Here is a 23,989-nt window from a genome sequence, read left to right as displayed (position 1 = left end):
ACACAGGGAGACAGGGAGAGACAGAGACACAGGGAGAGACACAGGGAGAGACAGAGACACAGGGAGAGACACAGGGAGAGACAGAGACACAGGGAGAGACACAGGGAGAGACAGAGACACAGGGAGAGACAGAGACACAGGGAGAGACAGAGACACAGGGAGAGACACAGGGAGAGACAGAGACACAGGGAGAGACAGAGACACAGGGAGAGACACAGGGAGAGACAGAGACACAGGGAGAGACACAGGGAGAGACAGAGACACAGGGAGAGACAGAGACACAGGGAGAGACACAGGGAGAGACAGAGACACAGGGAGAGACACAGGGAGAGACAGAGACACAGGGAGAGACAGAGACACAGGGAGAGACAGAGACACAGGGAGAGACACAGGGAGAGACAGAGACACAGGGAGAGACACAGGGAGAGACAGAGACACAGGGAGAGACACAGGGAGAGACAGAGACACAGGGAGAGACAGAGACACAGGGAGAGACACAGGGAGAGACAGAGACACAGGGAGAGACACAGGGAGAGACAGAGACACAGGGAGAGACACAGGGAGAGACAGAGACACAGGGAGAGACACAGGGAGAGACAGAGACACAGGGAGAGACAGAGACACAGGGAGAGACAGAGACACAGGGAGAGACACAGGGAGAGACAGACGACACAGGGAGAGACAGAGACACAGGGAGAGACAGAGACACAGGGAGAGACAGAGACACAGGGAGAGACACAGGGAGAGACAGAGACACAGGGAGAGACAGAGACACAGGGAGAGACACAGGGAGAGACAGAGACACAGGGAGAGACACAGGGAGAGACAGAGACACAGGGAGAGACAGAGACACAGGGAGAGACAGAGACACAGGGAGAGACACAGGGAGAGACAGAGACACAGGGAGAGACACAGGGAGAGACAGAGACACAGGGAGAGACAGAGACACAGGGAGAGACACAGGGAGAGACAGAGACACAGGGAGAGACAGAGACACAGGGAGAGACAGAGACACAGGGAGAGACACAGGGAGAGACAGAGACACAGGGAGAGACAGAGACACAGGGAGAGACACAGGGAGAGACAGAGACACAGGGAGAGACACAGGGAGAGACAGAGACACAGGGAGAGACAGAGACACAGGGAGAGACACAGGGAGAGACAGAGACACAGGGAGAGACAGAGACACAGGGAGAGACACAGGGAGAGACAGAGACACAGGGAGAGACACAGGGAGAGACAGAGACACAGGGAGAGACACAGGGAGAGACAGAGACACAGGGAGAGACAGAGACACAGGGAGAGACACAGGGAGAGACAGAGACACAGGGAGAGACAGAGACACAGGGAGAGACACAGGGAGAGACAGAGACACAGGGAGAGACAGAGACACAGGGAGAGACACAGGGAGAGACAGAGACACAGGGAGAGACACAGGGAGAGACAGAGACACAGGGAGAGACACAGGGAGAGACAGAGACACAGGGAGAGACACAGGGAGAGACAGAGACACAGGGAGAGACAGAGACACAGGGAGAGACACAGGGAGAGACAGAGACACAGGGAGAGACACAGGGAGAGACACAGGGAGAGACAGAGACACAGGGAGAGACAGAGACACAGGGAGAGACACAGGGAGAGACACAGGGAGAGACAGAGACACAGGGAGAGACAGAGACACAGGGAGAGACACAGGGAGAGACACAGGGAGAGACAGAGACACAGGGAGAGACAGAGACACAGGGAGAGACAGAGACACAGGGAGAGACACAGGGAGAGACAGAGACACAGGGAGAGACACAGGGAGAGACAGAGACACAGGGAGAGACAGAGACACAGGGAGAGACAGAGACACAGGGAGAGACACAGGGAGAGACAGAGACACAGGGAGAGACACAGGGAGAGACACAGGGAGAGACAGAGACACAGGGAGAGACAGAGACACAGGGAGAGACAGAGACACAGGGAGAGACACAGGGAGAGACAGAGACACAGGGAGAGACAGAGACACAGGGAGAGACAGAGACACAGGGAGAGACACAGGGAGAGACAGAGACACAGGGAGAGACAGAGACACAGGGAGAGACACAGGGAGAGACAGAGACACAGGGAGAGACACAGGGAGAGACACAGGGAGAGACAGAGACACAGGGAGAGACAGAGACACAGGGAGAGACACAGGGAGAGACAGAGACACAGGGAGAGACAGAGACACAGGGAGAGACACAGGGAGAGACAGAGACACAGGGAGAGACAGAGACACAGGGAGAGACACAGGGAGAGACAGAGACACAGGGAGAGACACAGGGAGAGACAGAGACACAGGGAGAGACAGAGACACAGGGAGAGACACAGGGAGAGACAGAGACACAGGGAGAGACAGAGACACAGGGAGAGACACAGGGAGAGACAGAGACACAGGGAGAGACAGAGACACAGGGAGAGACACAGGGAGAGACAGAGACACAGGGAGAGACAGAGACACAGGGAGAGACAGAGACACAGGGAGAGACACAGGGAGAGACAGAGACACAGGGAGAGACAGAGACACAGGGAGAGACACAGGGAGAGACAGAGACACAGGGAGAGACAGAGACACAGGGAGAGACAGAGACACAGGGAGAGACAGAGACACAGGGAGAGACACAGGGAGAGACAGAGACACAGGGAGAGACACAGGGAGAGACAGAGACACAGGGAGAGACACAGGGAGAGACAGAGACACAGGGAGAGACAGAGACACAGGGAGAGACACAGGGAGAGACAGAGACACAGGGAGAGACAGAGACACAGGGAGAGACACAGGGAGAGACAGAGACACAGGGAGAGACAGAGACACAGGGAGAGACACAGGGAGAGACAGAGACACAGGGAGAGACAGAGACACAGGGAGAGACAGAGACACAGGGAGAGACACAGGGAGAGACAGAGACACAGGGAGAGACAGAGACACAGGGAGAGACACAGGGAGAGACAGAGACACAGGGAGAGACAGAGGGAGAGACAGAGACACAGGGAGAGACAGAGACACAGGGAGAGACACAGGGAGAGACAGAGACACAGGGAGAGACACAGGGAGAGACAGAGACACAGGGAGAGACAGAGACACAGGGAGAGACACAGGGAGAGACAGAGACACAGGGAGAGACAGAGACACAGGGAGAGACACAGGGAGAGACAGAGACACAGGGAGAGACAGAGACACAGGGAGAGACACAGGGAGAGACAGAGACACAGGGAGAGACACAGGGAGAGACAGAGACACAGGGAGAGACAGAGACACAGGGACACAGGGAGAGACAGAGACACAGGGAGAGACAGAGACACAGGGAGAGACACAGGGAGAGACAGAGACACAGGGAGAGACAGAGACACAGGGAGAGACACAGGGAGAGACAGAGACACAGGGAGAGACACAGGGAGAGACAGAGACACAGGGAGAGACAGAGACACAGAGACACAGGGAGAGACAGAGACACAGAGACACAGGGAGAGACAGAGACACAGGGAGAGACACAGGGAGAGACAGAGACACAGGGAGAGACACAGGGAGAGACAGAGACACAGGGAGAGACACAGGGAGAGACAGAGACACAGGGAGAGACACAGGGAGAGACAGAGACACAGGGAGAGACAGAGACACAGGGAGAGACACAGGGAGAGACAGAGACACAGGGAGAGACACAGGGAGAGACAGAGACACAGGGAGAGACACAGGGAGAGACAGAGACACAGGGAGAGACACAGGGAGAGACAGAGACACAGGGAGAGACACAGGGAGAGACAGAGACACAGGGAGAGACACAGGGAGAGACAGAGACACAGGGAGAGACAGAGACACAGGGAGAGACACAGGGAGAGACAGAGACACAGGGAGAGACAGAGACACAGGGAGAGACACAGGGAGAGACAGAGACACAGGGAGAGACAGAGACACAGGGAGAGACACAGGGAGAGACAGAGACACAGGGAGAGACACAGGGAGAGACAGAGACACAGGGAGAGACACAGGGAGAGACAGAGACACAGGGAGAGACAGAGACACAGGGAGAGACACAGGGAGAGACAGAGACACAGGGAGAGACACAGGGAGAGACAGAGACACAGGGAGAGACACAGGGAGAGACAGAGACACAGGGAGAGACACAGGGAGAGACAGAGACACAGGGAGAGACACAGGGAGAGACAGAGACACAGGGAGAGACAGAGACACAGGGAGAGACACAGGGAGAGACAGAGACACAGGGAGAGACACAGGGAGAGACAGAGACACAGGGAGAGACACAGGGAGAGACAGAGACACAGGGAGAGACACAGGGAGAGACAGAGACACAGGGAGAGACACAGGGAGAGACAGAGACACAGGGAGAGACAGAGACACAGGGAGAGACACAGGGAGAGACAGAGACACAGGGAGAGACAGAGACACAGGGAGAGACACAGGGAGAGACAGAGACACAGGGAGAGACAGAGACACAGGGAGAGACACAGGGAGAGACAGAGACACAGGGAGAGACACAGGGAGAGACAGAGACACAGGGAGAGACACAGGGAGACAGAGACACAGGGAGAGACAGAGACACAGGGAGAGACACAGGGAGAGACACAGGGAGAGACAGAGACACAGGGAGAGACACAGGGAGAGACAGAGACACAGGGAGAGACACAGGGAGACAGAGACACAGGGAGAGACAGAGACACAGGGAGAGACACAGGGAGACAGAGACACAGGGAGAGACAGAGACACAGGGAGAGACAGAGACACAGGGAGAGACAGAGACACAGGGAGAGACACAGGGAGACAGAGACACAGGGAGAGACAGAGACACAGGGAGAGACACAGGGAGAGACACAGGGAGAGACAGAGACACAGGGAGAGACACAGGGAGAGACAGAGACACAGGGAGAGACACAGGGAGACAGAGACACAGGGAGAGACAGAGACACAGGGAGAGACACAGGGAGAGACAGAGACACAGGGAGAGACACAGGGAGACAGAGACACAGGGAGAGACAGAGACACAGGGAGAGACACAGGGAGAGACACAGGGAGAGACACAGGGAGAGACAGAGACACAGGGAGAGACACAGGGAGACAGAGACACAGGGAGAGACAGAGACACAGGGAGAGACAGAGACACAGGGAGAGACACAGGGAGAGACACAGGGAGAGACACAGGGAGAGACAGAGACACAGGGAGAGACACAGGGAGACAGAGACACAGGGAGAGACAGAGACACAGGGAGAGACAGAGACACAGGGAGAGACACAGGGAGAGACAGAGACACAGGGAGAGACACAGGGAGACAGAGACACAGGGAGAGACAGAGACACAGGGAGAGACAGAGACACAGGGAGAGACACAGGGAGAGACAGAGACACAGGGAGAGACAGAGGGAGAGACAGAGACACAGGGAGAGACACAGGGAGACAGAGACACAGGGAGAGACAGAGACACAGGGAGAGACACAGGGAGAGACAGAGACACAGGGAGAGACAGAGACACAGGGAGAGACAGAGACACAGGGAGAGACAGAGACACAGGGAGAGACACAGGGAGACAGAGACACAGGGAGAGACAGAGACACAGGGAGAGACAGAGACACAGGGAGAGACAGAGACACAGGGAGAGACAGAGACACAGGGAGAGACACAGGGAGACAGAGACACAGGGAGAGACAGAGACACAGGGAGAGACACAGGGAGAGACAGAGACACAGGGAGAGACACAGGGAGACAGAGACACAGGGAGAGACAGAGACACAGGGAGAGACAGAGACACAGGGAGAGACAGAGACACAGGGAGAGACAGAGACACAGGGAGAGACACAGGGAGACAGAGACACAGGGAGAGACAGAGACACAGGGAGAGACAGAGACACAGGGAGAGACAGAGACACAGGGAGAGACAGAGACACAGGGAGAGACACAGGGAGACAGAGACACAGGGAGAGACAGAGACACAGGGAGAGACAGAGACACAGGGAGAGACAGAGACACAGGGAGAGACACAGGGAGACAGAGACACAGGGAGAGACAGAGACACAGGGAGAGACAGAGACACAGGGAGAGACAGAGACACAGGGAGAGACAGAGACACAGGGAGAGACAGAGACACAGGGAGAGACACAGGGAGAGACAGAGACACAGGGAGAGACAGAGACACAGGGAGAGACACAGGGAGAGACAGAGACACAGGGAGAGACACAGGGAGAGACAGAGACACAGGGAGAGACAGAGACACAGGGAGAGACACAGGGAGAGACAGAGACACAGGGAGAGACACAGGGAGAGACAGAGACACAGGGAGAGACAGAGACACAGGGAGAGACACAGGGAGAGACAGAGACACAGGGAGAGACACAGGGAGAGACAGAGACACAGGGAGAGACAGAGACACAGGGAGAGACACAGGGAGAGACAGAGACACAGGGAGAGACAGAGACACAGGGAGAGACACAGGGAGAGACAGAGACACAGGGAGAGACAGAGACACAGGGAGAGACACAGGGAGAGACAGAGACACAGGGAGAGACAGAGACACAGGGAGAGACAGAGACACAGGGAGAGACAGAGACACAGGGAGAGACACAGGGAGAGACAGAGACACAGGGAGAGACAGAGACACAGGGAGAGACACAGGGAGAGACAGAGACACAGGGAGAGACACAGGGAGAGACAGAGACACAGGGAGAGACAGAGACACAGGGAGAGACACAGGGAGAGACAGAGACACAGGGAGAGACAGAGACACAGGGAGAGACAGAGACACAGGGAGAGACACAGGGAGAGACAGAGACACAGGGAGAGACACAGGGAGAGACAGAGACACAGGGAGAGACACAGGGAGAGACAGAGACACAGGGAGAGACAGAGACACAGGGAGAGACACAGGGAGAGACAGAGACACAGGGAGAGACACAGGGAGAGACACAGGGAGAGACAGAGACACAGGGAGAGACAGAGACACAGGGAGAGACAGAGACACAGGGAGAGACACAGGGAGAGACAGAGACACAGGGAGAGACACAGGGAGAGACAGAGACACAGGGAGAGACACAGGGAGAGACAGAGACACAGGGAGAGACACAGGGAGAGACAGAGACACAGGGAGAGACACAGGGAGAGACACAGGGAGAGACAGAGACACAGGGAGAGACAGAGACACAGGGAGAGACACAGGGAGAGACAGAGACACAGGGAGAGACACAGGGAGAGACAGAGACACAGGGAGAGACAGAGACACAGGGAGAGACAGAGACACAGGGAGAGACAGAGACACAGGGAGAGACAGAGACACAGGGAGAGACAGAGACACAGGGAGAGACAGAGACACAGGGAGAGACACAGGGAGAGACAGAGACACAGGGAGAGACACAGGGAGAGACAGAGACACAGGGAGAGACACAGGGAGAGACAGAAGGAAGAGAGTCTATCCTAGTTCAGCAGTGTGTGAGGGATGGACTGTGGACATTAGATATCCTGCCACATGTTAACCTTGTTTAAACAGAGCTCTCATATGTTCTGATGAAAGCCACTCTCCTGAGCTAAACTCACAATCCACAATCCAGATATGAGTGCAAGGAAACATTTGAGTAATACAACAAATATTATAACACCACCACATGATTTCACAAGAGCTCCTTCTCTAAGTGACGCAGAGTATTTTCACTCAGTAGTTGCCCTGAGTGAGGCCAGGATTCAATCCAACAAAGATTAACGACCTGCGCAAAGCACTAGACTTTTAATTTCTAAATGCTGTGGATGTTGGTTCAAGCAGAAATCACCTTGAAATAAAAGTCTCAGTGCTCCGTTTTGGTTTGAATACCAGTCCAAGTCAGAGCCTGTTATGGACAGCGTGAGCGGAGGCTAGTCCTTAGGAGGAGGGAGAACAAAGCCCTGACACCCTACTCCCTATAGTGCACACGTTTTGACCAGAGCCCTGGTAGTTTACTATATAAGGAACAGGTTTGGGGAAAGCCCTGGTAGTTTACTATATAAGGAACAGGTTTGGGGAAAGCCCTGGTAGTTTACTATATAAGGAACAGGTTTGGGGAAAGCCCTGGTAGTTTACTATATAAGGAACAGGTTTGGGGAAAGCCCTGGTAGTTTACTATATAAGGAATCATTTTGGGGAAAGCCCTGGTAGTTTACTATATATGGAATTGTTTTTTTGGGAAAGCCCTGGTAGTTTACTATATATGGAATCGTTTTTTTGGGAAAGCCCTGGTAGTTTACTATATATGGAATCATTTTTTTGGGAAAGCCCTGGTAGTTTACTATATAAGGAATCGTTTTGGGGAAAGCCCTGGTAGTTTACTATATAAGGAACAGGTTTGGGGAAAGCCCTGGTAGTTTACTATATAAGGAACAGGTTTGGGGAAAGCCCTGGTAGTTTACTACAGTGTATTTGATCCCCTGCTGATTTTGTATGTTTGCCCACTGACAAAGAAATGATCAGTCTATAATTTTAATGGTAGGTTTATTTGAACAGTGAGAGACAGAATAACAACAAAAAAATCCAGAAAAACGCATGTCAAAAATGTTATAAATTGATTTGCATTTTAATGAGGGAAATAAGTATTTGACCCCCTCTCAATCAGAAAGATTTCTGGCTCCCAGGTGTCTTTTATACAGCTAACGAGCTGAACTTAGGAGCACACTCTTAAAGGGAGTGCTCCTAATCTCAGCTTGTTACCTGTATAAAAGACACCTGTCCACAGAAGCAATCAATCAATCAGATTCCAAACTCTCCACCATGGCCAAGACCAAAGAGCTCTCCAAGGATGTCAGGGACAAGATTGTAGACCTACACAAGGCTGGAATGAGCTACAAGACCATCGCCAAGCAGTTTGGTGAGAAGGTGACAACAGTTGGTGCGATTATTCGCAAATGGAAGAAACACAAAATAACTGTCAATCTCCCTCGCCCTAGGGATCCATGCAAGATCTCACCTCGTGGAGTTGCAATGATCATGAGAACGGTGAGGAATCAGCCCAGAACTACACGGGAGGATCTTGTCAATGATCTTAAGGCAGCTGGGACCATAGTCACCAAGAAAACAATTGGTAACACACTACGCCGTGAAGGACTGAAATCCTGCAGCGCCCGCAAGGTCCCCCTGCTCAAGAAAGCACATATACATGCCCGTCTGAAGTTTGCCAATGAACATCTGAATGATTCAGAGGAGAACTGGGTGAAAGTGTTGTGGTCAGATGAGACCAAAATGGAGCTCTTTGGCATCAACTCAACTCGCCGTGTTTGGAGGAGGAGGAATGCTGCCTATGCGGCAGGTAGCTTAGTGGTTAAGAGCGTTGTGCCAGTAACCGAAAGGTCGCTGGTTCTAATCCCCGAGCCGACTAGGTGAAAAATCTGTCGATGTGCCCTTGAGCAAGGCATTTAACCCTAATTGCTCATGTAAGTCGCTCTGGATAAGAGCGTCTGCTAAATGACCAAAAATAATAATAAAAAAAAATAGAACACCATCCCCACCGTCAAACATGGAGGTGGAAACATTATGCTTTGGGGGTGTTTTTCTGCTAAGGGGACAGGACAACTTCACCGCATCAAAGGGACGATGGACGGGGCCATGTACCGTCAAATCTTGGGTGAGAACCTCCTTCCCTCAGCCAGGGCATTGAAAATGGGTCGTGGATGGGTATTCCAGCATGACAATGACCCAAAACACACGGCCAAGGCAACAAAGGAGTGGCTCAGGAAGAAGCACATTAAGGTCCTGGAGTGGCCTAGCCAGTCTCCAGACCTTAATCCCATAGAAAATCTGTGGAGGGAGCTGAAGGTTCGAGTTGCCAAATGTCAGCCTCAAAACCTTAATGACTTGGGGAAGATCTGCAAAGAGGAGTGGGACAAAATCCCTCCTGAGATGTGTACAAACCTGGTGGCCAACTACAAGAAACGTCTGACCTCTGTGATTGCCAACAAGGGTTTTGCCACCAAGTACTAAGTCATGTTTTGCAGAGGGGTCAAATACTTATTTCCCTCATTAAAATGCAAATCAATTGATAGTTTTTCTGGATTTTTTTTATTTTTATTCTGTCTCTCACTGCTCAAATAAACCTACCATTAAAATTATAGACTGATCATTTCTTTGTCAGTGGGCAAACGTACAAAATCAGCAGGGGCTCAAATACTTTTTTCCCTCACTGTATATAAGGAACAGGTTTGGGGAAAGCCCTGGTAGTTTACTATATAAGGAACAGGTTTGGGGAAAGCCCTGGTAGTTTACTATATAAGGAACAGGTTTGGGGAAAGCCCTGGTAGTTTACTACATAAGGAACAGGTTTGGGGAAAGCCCTGGTAGTTTACTATATAAGGAACAGGTTTGGGGAAAGCCCTGGTAGTTTACTATATAAGGAACAGGTTTGGGGAAAGCCCTGGTCCAGTTCAGACCTAAAATTAAAATATGATGGCTAGCTCTAGGCAGTCTGGGTAGTTCCATATTTTTTTAATTTCCCAAAGATGGAGACCACCGTGCTCTTGGAAACTTTCAACACTCTAGACATGGTTTTATAACCTTCCCCAGATATGCCTCATCGGAGATCTAGGGACAGTTCCATGGACTTCATGGTATAGTTTCTGCTCTGACATGCCCTGTCAACGGTGGGACCTTTATATAGACAGGTGTGTTTCTTTCTAAATCATGTCCAAACAATTGAAATTGGCCACAGGTGGACTCCCAAGTTGTAGTGACGTCTCAAGGATGAAAAGGAAATTGGATGCACCTGAGCTCAATTTGGAGTGTCATAGCAAAGGGGTGTGAATACTTACGTAAATAAGATGTGTACTTCATTTTCAATAAATTTGGAAAATTGTGTAAAAACATTTGCTCACTGTCATTATGGGGTATTGTGTGTAGATGGGTGAGAAAACAAATATTTAATCCATTTTGAATTCAGGCTGTAACAACAAGAACATGTGGAACTGAAGAGGGTTCATTTTGTCTAGAGCCCTCTCTGTGTCTGACAGCAGACCACTCCAGTGACTGGCTGGCTGGCTGGCTTACTTTTGGCCTAGTGCCTTGCATAGGGAGCCATTTGGGACCTTCAGGCAGCTTGTCACAACAGAATCCATACTTCAGGCAGGTTGTCACAACAGAATCCATACTTCAGGCAGGTTGTCACAACAGAATCCATACTTCAGGCAGGTTGTCACAACAGAATCCATACTTCAGGCAGGTTGTCACAACAGAATCCATACTGTCACAACAGAATCCATACTTCAGGCAGGTTGTCACAACAGAATCCATACTTCAGGCAGGTTGTCACAACAGAATCCATACTGTCACAACAGAATCCATACTTCAGGCAGGGGGCCTTCATGGTAGCTGTTGTCACAATAATAACCCAACTAAATGAATGAACCAGAGGGGGAAGTTTCCCCTAGTTACAGACCTAGGATCAGTTCCCCCTAGGTACAGACCTAGGATCAGTTTCCCCTAGGTACAGACCTAGGATCAGTTTCTCCTAGTTACAGACCTAGGATCAGTTTCCCCAAGGTACAGACCTAGGATCAGTTTCCCCAAGGTACAGACCTAGGATCAGTTTCCCCAAGGTACAGACCTAGGATCAGTTTCCCCTCCCCCCTAGGTACAGACCTAGGATCAGTTTCTCCTCCCCCCTAGGTACAGACCTAGGATCAGTTTCCCCTCCCCCCTAGTTACAGACCTAGGATCAGTTTCCCCTCCCCCCTAGTTACAGACCTAGGATCAGTTTCCCCTCCCCCTAGGTACAGACCTAGGATCAGTTTATCCTCCCCCCTAGTTACAGACCTAGGATCAGTTTCCCCTCCCCCCTAGTTACAGACCTAGGATCAGTTTCCCCTCCCCCCTAGGTACAGACCTAGGATCAGTTTCCCCTCCCCCCTAGGTACAGACCTAGGATCAGTTTCTCTTCCCCCCTAGTTACAGACCTAGGATCAGTTTCCTCTCCCCCCTAGGTACAGACCTAGGATCAGTTTCCCCTACCCCCTAGGTACAGACCTAGGATCAGTTTCCCCTCCCCCCTAGTTACAGACCTAGGATCAGTTTCCCCTCCCCCCTAGTTACAGACCTAGGATCAGTTTCCCCTCCCCCCTAGATACAGACCTAGGATCAGTTTCCCCTCCCCCCTAGTTACAGACCTAGGATCAGTTTCCCCTCCCCCTAGGTACAGACCTAGGATCAGTTTCCCCTCCCCCCTAGTTACAGACCTAGGATCAGTTTCCCCTCCCCCTAGGTACAGACCTAGGATCAGTTTCCCCTCCCCCCTAGGTACAGACCTAGGATCAGTTTCCCCTAGGTACAGACCTAGGATCAGTTTCTCCTCCCCCCTAGGTACAGACCTAGGATCAGTTTCCCCTCCCCCCTAGTTACAGACCTAGGATCAGTTTCCCCTCCCCCCTAGTTACAGACCTAGGATCAGTTTCCCCTCCCCCCTAGTTACAGACCTAGGATCAGTTTCCCCTCCCCCCTAGTTACAGACCTAGGATCAGTTTCCCCTCCCCCCTAGTTACAGACCTAGGATCAGTTTCCCCTCCCCCCTAGTTACAGACCTAGGATCAGTTTCTCCTCCCCCCTAGTTACAGACCTAGGATCAGTTTCCCCTCCCCCCTAGTTACAGATCTAGGATCAGCTTCCCCCCTCTAGGATCAGCCAAGACCAGGGTCTAAAGGCAACTTCACCCAACTCCGTCACACTCACTGAAGAGAATGCCTCAAACTCCATTGAAGTTGAGAGAATTGAGAAAGTCCTGAACTATTTTGACTTCTTTCAAATCTTTCTCTTCTCATAATATCCGTTTAATGTATTGTACAACAAACAATCATTAGACCTGTTCAGGTGTAAAAGGTTTTGAGAAAGAGGTGGTGGCTGTTACCTTTGGCTGTAGTGGCTCCTCCGTGACCGTTGGTGGACGCAATCTGAACAACAATGGAAAGATGGGAGGAGAGCTACTTAAAAGACATAGTAAATGACATAGCATAAAACAATATCTTCCCATATCCCTAAAGCACGTTTTCAAAGATTTAAAAATAACCTACAACAGTATGATTACTAGATTGCGTATTGTTGAAAAGGAAACATCTTGAAGAGGAAGACAATGGAAATAAGCCTTCGGGCTTTATTAGGAGTGAAAGCTATTCTCTGAATTATTTTTGTATTTTTCTTGACATAGGATCCTACGGTTCTAAGATGCTTTTGGGAAACCGGGCCCTGGTCAAATAACATGAGTAACTTGTTAAAAAATAAAATAAAACGGCACCGATTGGCCTATAAGTGACCCGACCAAATTCACATAGAGATGCGAGTTATAGATCCTGTCATTCTTATTGAAAGCGAGTCTAAGAAGGGGTAGATCTGTTGTTCTATGTGCCCTATTTCTATGCTCCCCGTTCTTAAGTTTCATTCGTGCGTCTTTTACTTTAGGTTTTGTACACCAGCTTCAAAACAGCTGAAAATACAATATTTTGGGGTATGGAAAATATAGTCCACAGCGGGTTAATGATTCTCTACACTACGCTATTAGAATTTTAGCAACCATTAAATGGCTGAGCAATTTAATACTTTAAACCCTCATATCTGTCGCCCCGTTTGTGTTAGAGACTTTATATATGTAGGTATCTTTCCTAACGCCAGACAAAATCTGTCAGGATAGATTTTGTTTTTAAAGGGATACTTCAGGATTTTGGCAATAAAGCCCCTTTATCTACTTCCCCAGAGTCAGATGAACTGGTGGACACCATTTTTATGTCTCTGCATCCAGCACGAAGGAAGTTGGAGGTAGTTTCGCGAGCCAATGCTAACTAGCGTTAGCGCAATGACTGGAAGTCTATGGCAGTTGTTCCCAACCTGTGGGGCGAGGGGGTCGGCAGGGGGGGGGGGACTCAGTCCGGCTTTCAACTTACTATTGACAGTTGTAATAGCACAAAGAGCCATTTAAAAAAAGAAGTAGCGCATCATTAGTTTTCCTCTTGTCATGCCAGTCATTGCAGACCTTAGAGAGCCTGTTTATAACTAGTCAGAAATGTCCAGATCACATGAGGTAGTCACCTGGAATGCATTTCAATTAACAGGTGTGCCTTCTTAAAAAAGTTTAATTTGTGGAATTTCTTTCCTTCTTAATGCGTTTGAGCCAATCAGTTGTGTTGTGACAAGGTAGGGGGGGTATACAGAAGATAGCCCTATTTGGTAAAAGACCCAAGTCCATATTATGGCAAGAACAGCTCAAATTAAGCAAAGAGAAACGACAGTCCATCATTACTTTAAGACATGAAGGTCAGTCAATCCGGAACATTTTAAGAACTTTGAAAGTGTCTTCAAGTGCGGTCGCAAAAACCATCAAGCGCTATGATGAAACTGGCTCTCATGAGGACCGCCACAGGAAAGGAAGACCCAGAGTTACCTCTGCCGCAGAGGATAAGTTCATTAGAGTTAACTGCACATCAGAAATTGTAGCCCAAATAAATGAATCACAGAGTTCAAGTCACAGGCACATCTCATCATCAACTGTTCAGAGGAGACTGTGTGAATCAGGCCTTCATGGTTGAATTGCTGCAAATAAACCACTACTAAAGAACACCAATAAGAAGAAGAGACCTGCTTGGGCCAAGAAACACAAGCAATGGACATTAGACCGGTGGAAATCTGTCCTTTGGTCTGGAGTCCAAATGCAATCAATCAATCAAAATAAAACGGAGATAATACATAGTGTGAAGCATCATTCTGTGCTCACCTGGTGAGTCCATCCATTATAGGAGTTTCTGGAGCTGCAATCTACTGGAGGAGTTTCCTCTTGAATGAAGTCTGCCATCTCCATACCCCCACCAGGGTCCCTGTGCGCGGGGAAACACACACACAGAGGATACTTTTTGGTTACCTAGCACCACAACAATGCACTCTAGGATTCCTTCCTGCCTCCCCTGGAGTGTGGATGGATGGCAGAGGACACACAGAAAGGAGCGTGGATGGATGGCAGAGGACACACAGAAAGGAGCGTGGATGGATGGCAGAGAACACACAGAAAGGAGCGTGGATGGATGGCAGAGGACACACAGAAAGGAGCGTGGATGGATGGCAGAGGACAGACAGAGGCCTGAGGCGCTATGATAACGCCATTCATCATGTTCACATTAATAGAATTAACCTATACTTCTCGCTCGTCATTTATCTTATCATTAATCAAATACTGGAAATTAGAAATTCGTTAGCCTATTCAGAATTAGAATCACGTTCGTTGTCCTACAAGAGGAAACTCTTGGCACAGCTCACACATTGCTTACACAAAACAAAGAAAACATACCTAGCTAACATGCAACAGGGCTACATTATTTTCAAATATTCAGAAAAAATGTAAAAACAAGAAAAACATTCCGAGACCCTAACATTTCTGTTTAGCTGGAAGGTACACAGAGTGTTCAAAACATTAGGAACACCCGCTCTTTTCATGACAGGCTGACCAGGGGAAAACTATGATCCCTTATTGATGTCACTTGTTAAATCCACTTCAAAAATCAGTGTAGATGAAGGGGAGGAGACAGGTTAAAGAAGGATTTTAAAGCCTTGAGACATGGATTATGTATGTGTGCCATTGAGGGTGAATGAGGAACACCGTTATTAATGTGTTATTAAGATGTTATACACGTGTTATTCAGCATTTATAACGTTATTAGCCTGTTATAGACCTGATATTAAGCTGTTATTTACATATTAAGCGGTTATAAACATATTATTAACACGCTGTTCTCCTATTATTGATATGTTATTCACCTATCAAATCAGGCAGGACAGGGTTTCAGTCAGCAGTCCAGGGGTCCTATAGAGAGCATATCAAAGATATCTGAGGTATAGTCTCCTGTAGCTCAGTTGGTAGATAACTCCTGATAACTCCTGAGTGGCGCAGTGGTCTAAGGCACTGCATCGCAGTGCTAACTGTGCCACTAGAGATCCTGGTTTGAATCCAGGCTCTGTCGTAGCCGGCCGCGACCGGGAGACTCATGGGCGGCGCACAATTGGCCCAGCGTCGTCCAGGGTAGGGGAGGGAATGGCTGGCAGGGATGTAGCTCAGTTGATAGAGCATGGCGTTTGCAACGCCAGGGTTGTGGGTTCGATTCCCACGGGGGGCCAGTATAAAAAAAGTATATATTCACTAACTGTAAGTCGCTCTGGATAAGAGCGTCTGCTAAATAACTCAAATGTAAAATGTGAAATGAATGGGCAAGACAAAATATTGAAGTGCCTTTGAACAGGGTATAGTAGTAGGTGCCAGGTGCACCGGTTTGATTGTGTCAAGAACTGCAACGCTGCAGGTTTTTCCACGCTCAACAGTTTCCTGTGTGTATCAAGAATGGTCCACCACCCAAAGGAGTCAGTGTATGATGAACCAAACATCTCCACCAATGATTGTCTGACTACGAATCACCATGCCTCAATTCTAGAGGCCAGAAAGGTTTCCGAACAAATGTGGTCAACCCATAAAATTAGACTTAAAGCACAAAACAACAGTTGGACAACATATCTGACAACCTAGCTCAGTGTTTTTCAACTCCAGTCCTCCAGTACCCCCAACAGCCCAACTCCAGTCCTCCAGTACCCCAGCCCAACTCCAGTCCTCCAGTACCCCCCAACTCCAGTCCTCCAGTACCCCCCAACAGCCCAACTCCAGTCCTCCAGTACCCCCAACAGCCCTCCAGTACCCCCAACAGCCCTCCAGTACCCCCAACAGCCCTCCAGTACCCCCAACAGCCCTCCAGTACCCCCCAACAGCCCAACTCCAGTCCTCCAGTACCCCCAACAGCCCTCCAGTACCCCCAACAGCCCAACTCCAGTCCTCCAGTACCCCCCCCCCCCAACAACCCCCCATGAACATTAACCCTGAACCCGACAGCTCACTGACCTACCCTGGTCCGTTACTGTCCTCCTGGCCCTCGTTGGCCCCCTCAGTGCTGGTTCTGCTGCCCTCTTTCCCCTTGGCCCGGTGCTCTACCACCTCTCCCTCGTCCAGGGCATGATGCAGCCGGTAGGTCACAGTCTTCAGGAGCAGGAACATGCCAGCTATCACACCACAGTAGATCCCCACTATCACCATGGTGGGCGGGAGCACCTGGAGGACACATATTACGTTTATAAAATTTGACAGACAATCTTATGCAAAGCCACCTACAATTAGTGCCTTTAACTAAAGTAGGTAAAACAACCAGGGCTACATTTTTGAAAAACCTAAGGGAGGACCAGGGTTCCCTTTCAGTGACTGTTCGATTGAACGTTAGAATGGGCAAAACGAGTGACCTAAGCAAGTTTGAGCGTGGTATGATCTTCGGTGCCAGGCACGCTGGTTCTGGTATCGCAGAAATGGACAGCCTCCTGAGCTTTTCACGCACTACAGTGTCTAGGGTTTACCGAGAATGGTGCTACAAACAAAAAAACGCCCAGTCAGCGGCAGTCCTGTGGGCGAAAACAGCTCGTTGATGAGAGGTCGAAGGAGAATGGCAAGAATCTTGCAAGCTAACAGGCGGGCCACAAACAGGCAAATAACAGCACAGTACAACAGTGGTGTGCAGAACGGCATCTCGGAACACACACAACTCGTTGGATCTTGTCACGGATGGGCTATTGCAGCAGATGACCACACCGGGTTCCACCCCTATTAGCTGAAAACAAGAAGAAGCGGCTCCAGTGGGCACGCCATCACCAACACTGGACAATTGAGGAGTGGAAAAACGTTGCCTAGTCCAACGAATCCCGGTTCCTGTTACGTCATGCTGATGGCAGAGTCCATGGCCCCATCCTGCCTGGTGTCAACGGTACATGATTGTGGTGTAATGGTGTGGGGAATGTTTTCCTGGAGCACGTTAGGTCCCTTGATACCAATTGAGCAACGTTTCAATGCCCCAAAGAATTCAGGCTGTTCTGGAGGAAAAGGGGGGGTCCTACCCGGTACAAGATGGGTGTACCTAATAAACTGGCCATTGAGTGAATAGTTGATATTAAGACCTTCCCTCATTATGATCGGTGATTCAGTGCCTTGTGTAACGGACCAGCCCGGTATGCTCTGCTCGGGGACTGCATTAGCTCTGAGAGCTAAAAAGGCTCCATGTCTTGGGAAAGGTAAGTCATCATCACGGTATTAATACAGTCATCAGTATAGTTTACTGAACTACCTCCACTACATTTCCATAGCAGATGTTCAGAGCATTTATTTATTATGCATAACAATAACACCTGCGTTGCTCAAACCCGCTCCTCATTTAGACCACATGGCGTTATTACCATGGAGTTATTACCATGGAGTTATTACCATGGAGTTATTTCAGCTCCTGAAATAAGCTCCCAGAGACCACATTCTCCCTGCCATGGCGCATTCAGAGAATCCCTCTCTCCCTGCCATGGCGCATTCAGAGAATCCCTCTCTCCCTGCCATGGCGCATTCAGAGAATCCCTCTCTCCCTGCCATGGCGCATTCAGAGAATCCCTCTCTCCCTGCCATGGCGCATTCAGAGAATCCCTCTCTCCCTGCCATGGCGCATTCAGAGAATCCCTCTCCCCCTGCCATGGCGCATTCAGAGAATCCCTCTCTCCCTGCCATGGCGCATTCAGAGAATCCCTCTCTCCCTGCCATGGCGCATTCAGAGAATCCCTCTCTCCCTGCCATGGCGCATTCAGAGAATCCCTCTCTCCCTGCCATGGCGCATTCAGAGAATCCCTCTCTCCCTGCCATGGCGCATTCAGAGAATCCCTCTCTCCCTGCCATGGCGCATTCAGAGAATCCCTCTCTCCCTGCCATGGCGCATTCAGAGAACAGGGATGCAAACTGGCGAGGGCCCAAAAAGGTTACACTTTTTTTAAGCACTGCAACATACAAAAAATCCCTGCTAGGGGAGACAAAAAAAAAAAGATATATATAATATCATCTTTAAAATGCTAACTTCTAGTGACAGGCTGGATCCCTTCTTGAAATGCAGGGTTTAACTAATTAAACAACAAAGAATATGATCTAGATGATCTGTCTCTGTGTGTAAAATAAAAAGTGGTTAATGTGAACCTAACACAGCTAAAAAATTTAAGCAAAGCAATCCAATGTTATTTGTTGCCTGGACTTTACTGCAAATGACACTCGTCCAGAGAAAAAACGATACATTAATATTGCAGTTATCCATGACAGCCTTTATAATAAAACACTTGTGACCACACACACATCTAAATATTGCACTTGGGGGAAAAAATAACATCTTAAAAGTAGAAATACAATGAAACAAACAGGCATTCTATTTTTTCTCTATTATAGTGGCTACGATTATACTGGCCACTAATAGTACATATCGATCAAGTGCAAAAAAATAATGTTCACTGAGTAAAAACTAAAAGAATCCCCCCTCGCTCTCACACAACTGTATGTCAAGTTCAACACAACAAAAGCAATGGCTTTGGGCTACACCGCACGTTATTACATTGGAGACTTTCTGCCTGTGGACATCTGTTCCACAATGTGTCAGCAGCAGAGCATGATACCCTTTGTTGGCGTGATTGATCTCTTTCAGGCAAAGTACACCTGGCATAACCCTTTTTATCCACCGTAATGAAAAAAGTGTCTTCCTTTCACCTCTATAGTGGCATCCAGCTTAAACCAGGCCCGGCTCCAGCTAGCGTTACACTTAATCTCTGAATCCACTTGCTTAACAAGAAACGTCTCATTTTCACCCAATTCTCTCATTCTGAAAATTAACCACATACTGTAGAGGGAAAACATTAGTTCATAGATAGCTAGTTAACTAGCTAAAGAACTAACGTTAACTACTAACGGAGAATTCGATCCAGCTAGCAAGATACTTAAACAATGCTAACAATTCTTGTTCCACCATACTTGCTCCCTCACCTCAAACTTTCCAAAATGCCAGTTGTTTTTTCGGTTACAGCTCATGAAGTAGGCTTCATCACCTTCTCACCCCCCGGTCTCCGTGGTCAGGTATTCTCACCTACCTCTCCGTTGTCGTTCAGGGGACGCGCAGCTGTAACTGGCAAACTGCCTTCCCGCTCTCCGCTGTCTTTCCAGAGCGCGCGCTGATGCTGTAACTAACAAGTTGGTTGTCGCTTCTCTCTTCAGTCACGTGCTGCATTCTGTTCATATGTGAATGATTGTCTGAGCCTTGGATATAGCCGGTATTGCTCCAAACGTGCATCACTCGTTCGCTTACAGCCAGTAGTGATCCAAAGCCCCCCCCAAAAAAACAAATTTTGGTTACCTATTTTGGATTTAAAATGGCGAATTTCGCCGAAAGGGGACTAGTTTGCATCCCTGAGAGAATCACTCTGCACATGCAACACTTTTTCAAAGATTTTGCTGTGTTACAGTTCATATACGGAAATCAGTCAATTGAAATAAATTCATTAGGCCCTAATCTATGGATTTCACACGACTGAGCAGGCACACAGCCGCAGGTGATGAAGCCAGATGTGGAGGTTCTAGGCTGGCGTGGTTATACGTGGTCTGCGGTTGTAAGGCCGGTTGGACGTACTACCAAATTCTCTAAAACAACGTTGGAGGCGGCTTATGGTAGAGAAATGAATATTCAATTCTCTGGCAACAGCTCTGGTGGACATTCCTGCAGTCAGCATGCCAATTGCACGCTCCCTCAAAACTTGAGACATCTGTGGCATTGTGTTGTGACAAAACTGCACATTTTAGAGTGTCCTTTTATTGATATGATACACCTGTCAGGTGGATGGATTATCATGGCAAAGGAGAAATGCCCACTAACAGGGATGAAAACAAATTTGTGCTCTATTTTTGTTCAGTGTAAATTGGAAAGCTGCAACTAAAATGCCCCTCAATATTGAAAGTGGGTTACAGATAAAAATGCTGCTTGAAAGATCAATAATTTGCATTTGGTTAATATGAGGGGGAGGGACAGGAACATTTGGTTGTGCAGATAGTGTTTACACTAACATGATAGGAGGGGGAGGGACATTTGGTTGTGCAGATAGTGTTTACACTAACATGATAGGAGGGGGAGGGACATTTGGTTGTGCAGATAGTGTTTACACTAACATGATAGGAGGGGGAGGGACATTTGGTTGTGCAGATAGTGTTTACACTAACATGATAGGAGGGGGAGGGACATTTGGTTGTGCAGATAGTGTTTACACTAACATGATAGGAGGGGGAGGGACATTTGGTTGTGCAGATAGTGTTTACACTAACATGATAGGAGGGGGAGGGACATTTGGTTGTGCAGATAGTGTTTACACTAACATGATAGGAGGGGGAGGGACATTTGGTTGTGCAGCAGTGTTTAATCCATCCTACTCTCCAGCTATTCCAAATGATTAATGACAACATCTCCTAGCGGTCTGTTTTTGTGCTGTATTTCTGCGTCAGTTTGAATACCTGGTAGATCTTGCCACCAGTATAGGAGAGTCAAGAGAGCACAAAACATGCATTGTTAGCTAATAGACCGAGATAGATTGCTGCCAATGTTAGTACCTACCATACATTATATGTCTTCTATTAGCTAGTTATCTTTGTGGAATGTTATGTCTAATGTATTTACCTCCGTTTTGAAACGTGTCTTTATGTCTTGATTTATGTTTGTCTGATATATCTTGTCCTTTTGTTTATGTTTTCATTTATACTGTATGTTCACCTGCCCAGGGACTAGGGATGTAAATGAACTGTTAGCTACATTAAATCTGGTGGCGCAACGCATCACTTCTCGCGTTTGAGAATTATGTTTTTGTTGTACATTGTTCTGTTCAAAATAAACGTAATAAAAAACGTTTTAACCACGACTTGTTACCAAAAACTGGTTGGGATTAGTATTTTCCTAAATCTGGTATTTGTGGACAATGTAACGGTGTCAGGTAGTTAGCCAACAATGACAGCTAGCCAGCTGACATTATTAGCTAAATTAGTTAGCTACTTGGGTTTGCTAGCTAGCTAACGTTATCGGGAGAGAAAAAAAAGTGTCACACCTGACAACACAACATAACAGTGAAAACACAAGAAGCGAACAGTACGCCCAGTTTATAAACTACACGTCAACTGGTATTTATTTCGTTTATTCGAGGGAAATATGTAGATTTCAAACAAAGGACGCCTACACAGCAACCTAGCTAACGTTAGCTAGATAACGTTAGTTACCCTACTAGCCATCAGCGGTTTGGCTAGCATCATTAACGTTACAGCCAGGGAAGAGCGTCTAACGGTAAACCATATCTTGACTTGCTTTGTTGAGATTGAAGGATATCTAACTTTATTGTGCCATAAAAGACAGTAACCGGATCAAAGTTAAAACATACTTACCATGTAAAGGGTGAAGGGGAAACATAGTAGGAATAGCCAAATGTAGAGGTGTAGCGCATTGACAAATGTATTTTGATGAGGATCATAGTACCATCCGCCTGTGATTGAAGCCCAGACACCCTGCCTGAGGATCTGAAGAGTTTGAGACCCCATGTTTTATCCCATTCGACTCCTTGAAGAAACGACTAAATAAACGGGGTGACACGAAGGCTAGCCGTCGTGAAACATGACGAACAGTACAGTGTTTTCAGACTTTGGCCTGAAAATCCCCACTGCAGATATCTTCTGCAGTTAGCAAGCTGGGGCACTGTTCTTGGTCCTCCACTCAGACGTCTCCTATCCCACCACACTCTGCGAGGTGCTTCTTCTTCTTCTTCTTCTTCTTCTTCTTCTTCTTCTTCTTCACCTTCGTCTTCTTCTTCTTCTTCGAGGTTTGATGAGAGACTACAACCAATTGGTGCAATGTCTCCACCTACTTACTGTACGGGGTAGTGAACGAGAAAAAAAAGCAATTACGGGAAAGGGGTGGGGAACACCGACGTCATACAAAATACAAAAAAAAGTACTAAATCAAAACCCATCCCACTCCTTCAGTCATGGGCCAAACCACATCCCTACACAGGCTCATGGGCCTGTAAAGCAGAACAGTAGTCGACAGGATTCCTTGTAATGTCTCTGCTGTAAAATCGCCGAGTTCCAAAAAACGATGACTATTTTTCTCTGTTTGGTTGTGCAGTTTATAACCATTGCAATAAACGTTACAAAGTCCACCTTTTAAATATGCAACATATCAGCACAGATAGAACAATGAGCCAGATGTTTCACCAGATGTATAAATCTGAAGCATCCGGTTGGCGTTTCCACTCACCACCAAATACGGTGATAAAAGGAAGCCCAGTGGCTGGCAGTGGGAGAAGATGGCGCGAGATGGTTTTTAGCCGACATTCTGCACATTTTCTCATCAATGAAACATTGGATCTCAATACAGTTATGTTCCCAAAACTAGAATCTGTTATGAACAGAGTAAAAATAAAAATGTTTCCAGAAACAGAATCAGAACCGCGAATGAAAGTGATCTCTACTGTTCCGGAACAGAACCGTTATTTTTAAAAGCATGGAACCGGTTAACAATGTTCTTTTACGTTCTAGGCATTCTTTTCCCCAGTCCCACAAAAAAAACGCATCAACGAGCCCTATGCAAAGCCCTCACTCTCAAACGTATTCCAGTGTCTGCCTGCCTTCCAGCTGAAAATATTTGCTGGTGTCTGTGCATGTGTAGACAACCTGCCCCCTCCCGCTTCAAAGCATAGTCTAGTAACCTATTGATGTTACAAGCTAGCCCTTGATCACATGACTCTCAGTTCCATTATATTACACATAAGAGTCATTGGACGAAGGCGTCTTCTGTACACACGTCGCTTGCGGTACGGTTTTGGAAGCACAAGGACCTTATCTTTCATATCAGCGAGACATAATAATACAAATAAAAAGGTTAAATTGATACTTTGGGTTAAATTTTCTTAAATGCCATTCCTTACTAGTTTTGTGTGTATTAGGTATATGTTGTGAAATTGTTAGATATTACTTGTTAGATATTACTGCACTGTCGGAGCTAGAAGCACAAGCATTTCGCTACACCAGCAATAACACCTGCTAAACACGTGTATGTGACATAAACAATTTAATTTAATTTAATTTG

The 23,989-nt window shown here is 48.1% G+C and overlaps 1 protein-coding gene across 1 annotated transcript in view; it reads right to left on the bottom strand.

Annotated features, from left to right (window-relative positions):
* LOC311102783 (pecanex-like protein 1) overlaps positions 1 to 22,685 on the bottom strand; it is a 141,721-nt gene extending 119,036 nt beyond the window's left edge. Inside the window, 4 exon segments of the mRNA XM_084144196.1 lie at positions 12,874 to 12,916; positions 14,728 to 14,827; positions 16,892 to 17,094; positions 22,291 to 22,685. Of these exon segments, the coding sequence (XP_084000322.1) occupies positions 12,874 to 12,916; positions 14,728 to 14,827; positions 16,892 to 17,094; positions 22,291 to 22,443 (499 nt within the window). The 5' untranslated portion in view covers positions 22,444 to 22,685.
* Between the last annotated feature and the right edge of the window lie 1,304 nt (positions 22,686 to 23,989).

Source organism: Coregonus lavaretus (assembly GCF_964263955.1).
Source record: "Coregonus lavaretus genome assembly, chromosome: 27".
Lineage (NCBI taxonomy): Eukaryota > Metazoa > Chordata > Actinopteri > Salmoniformes > Salmonidae > Coregonus > Coregonus lavaretus.
The sequence above is the reverse complement of the archived record's forward strand: the minus strand, read 5'-3'. Positions and strand labels throughout refer to the sequence as shown.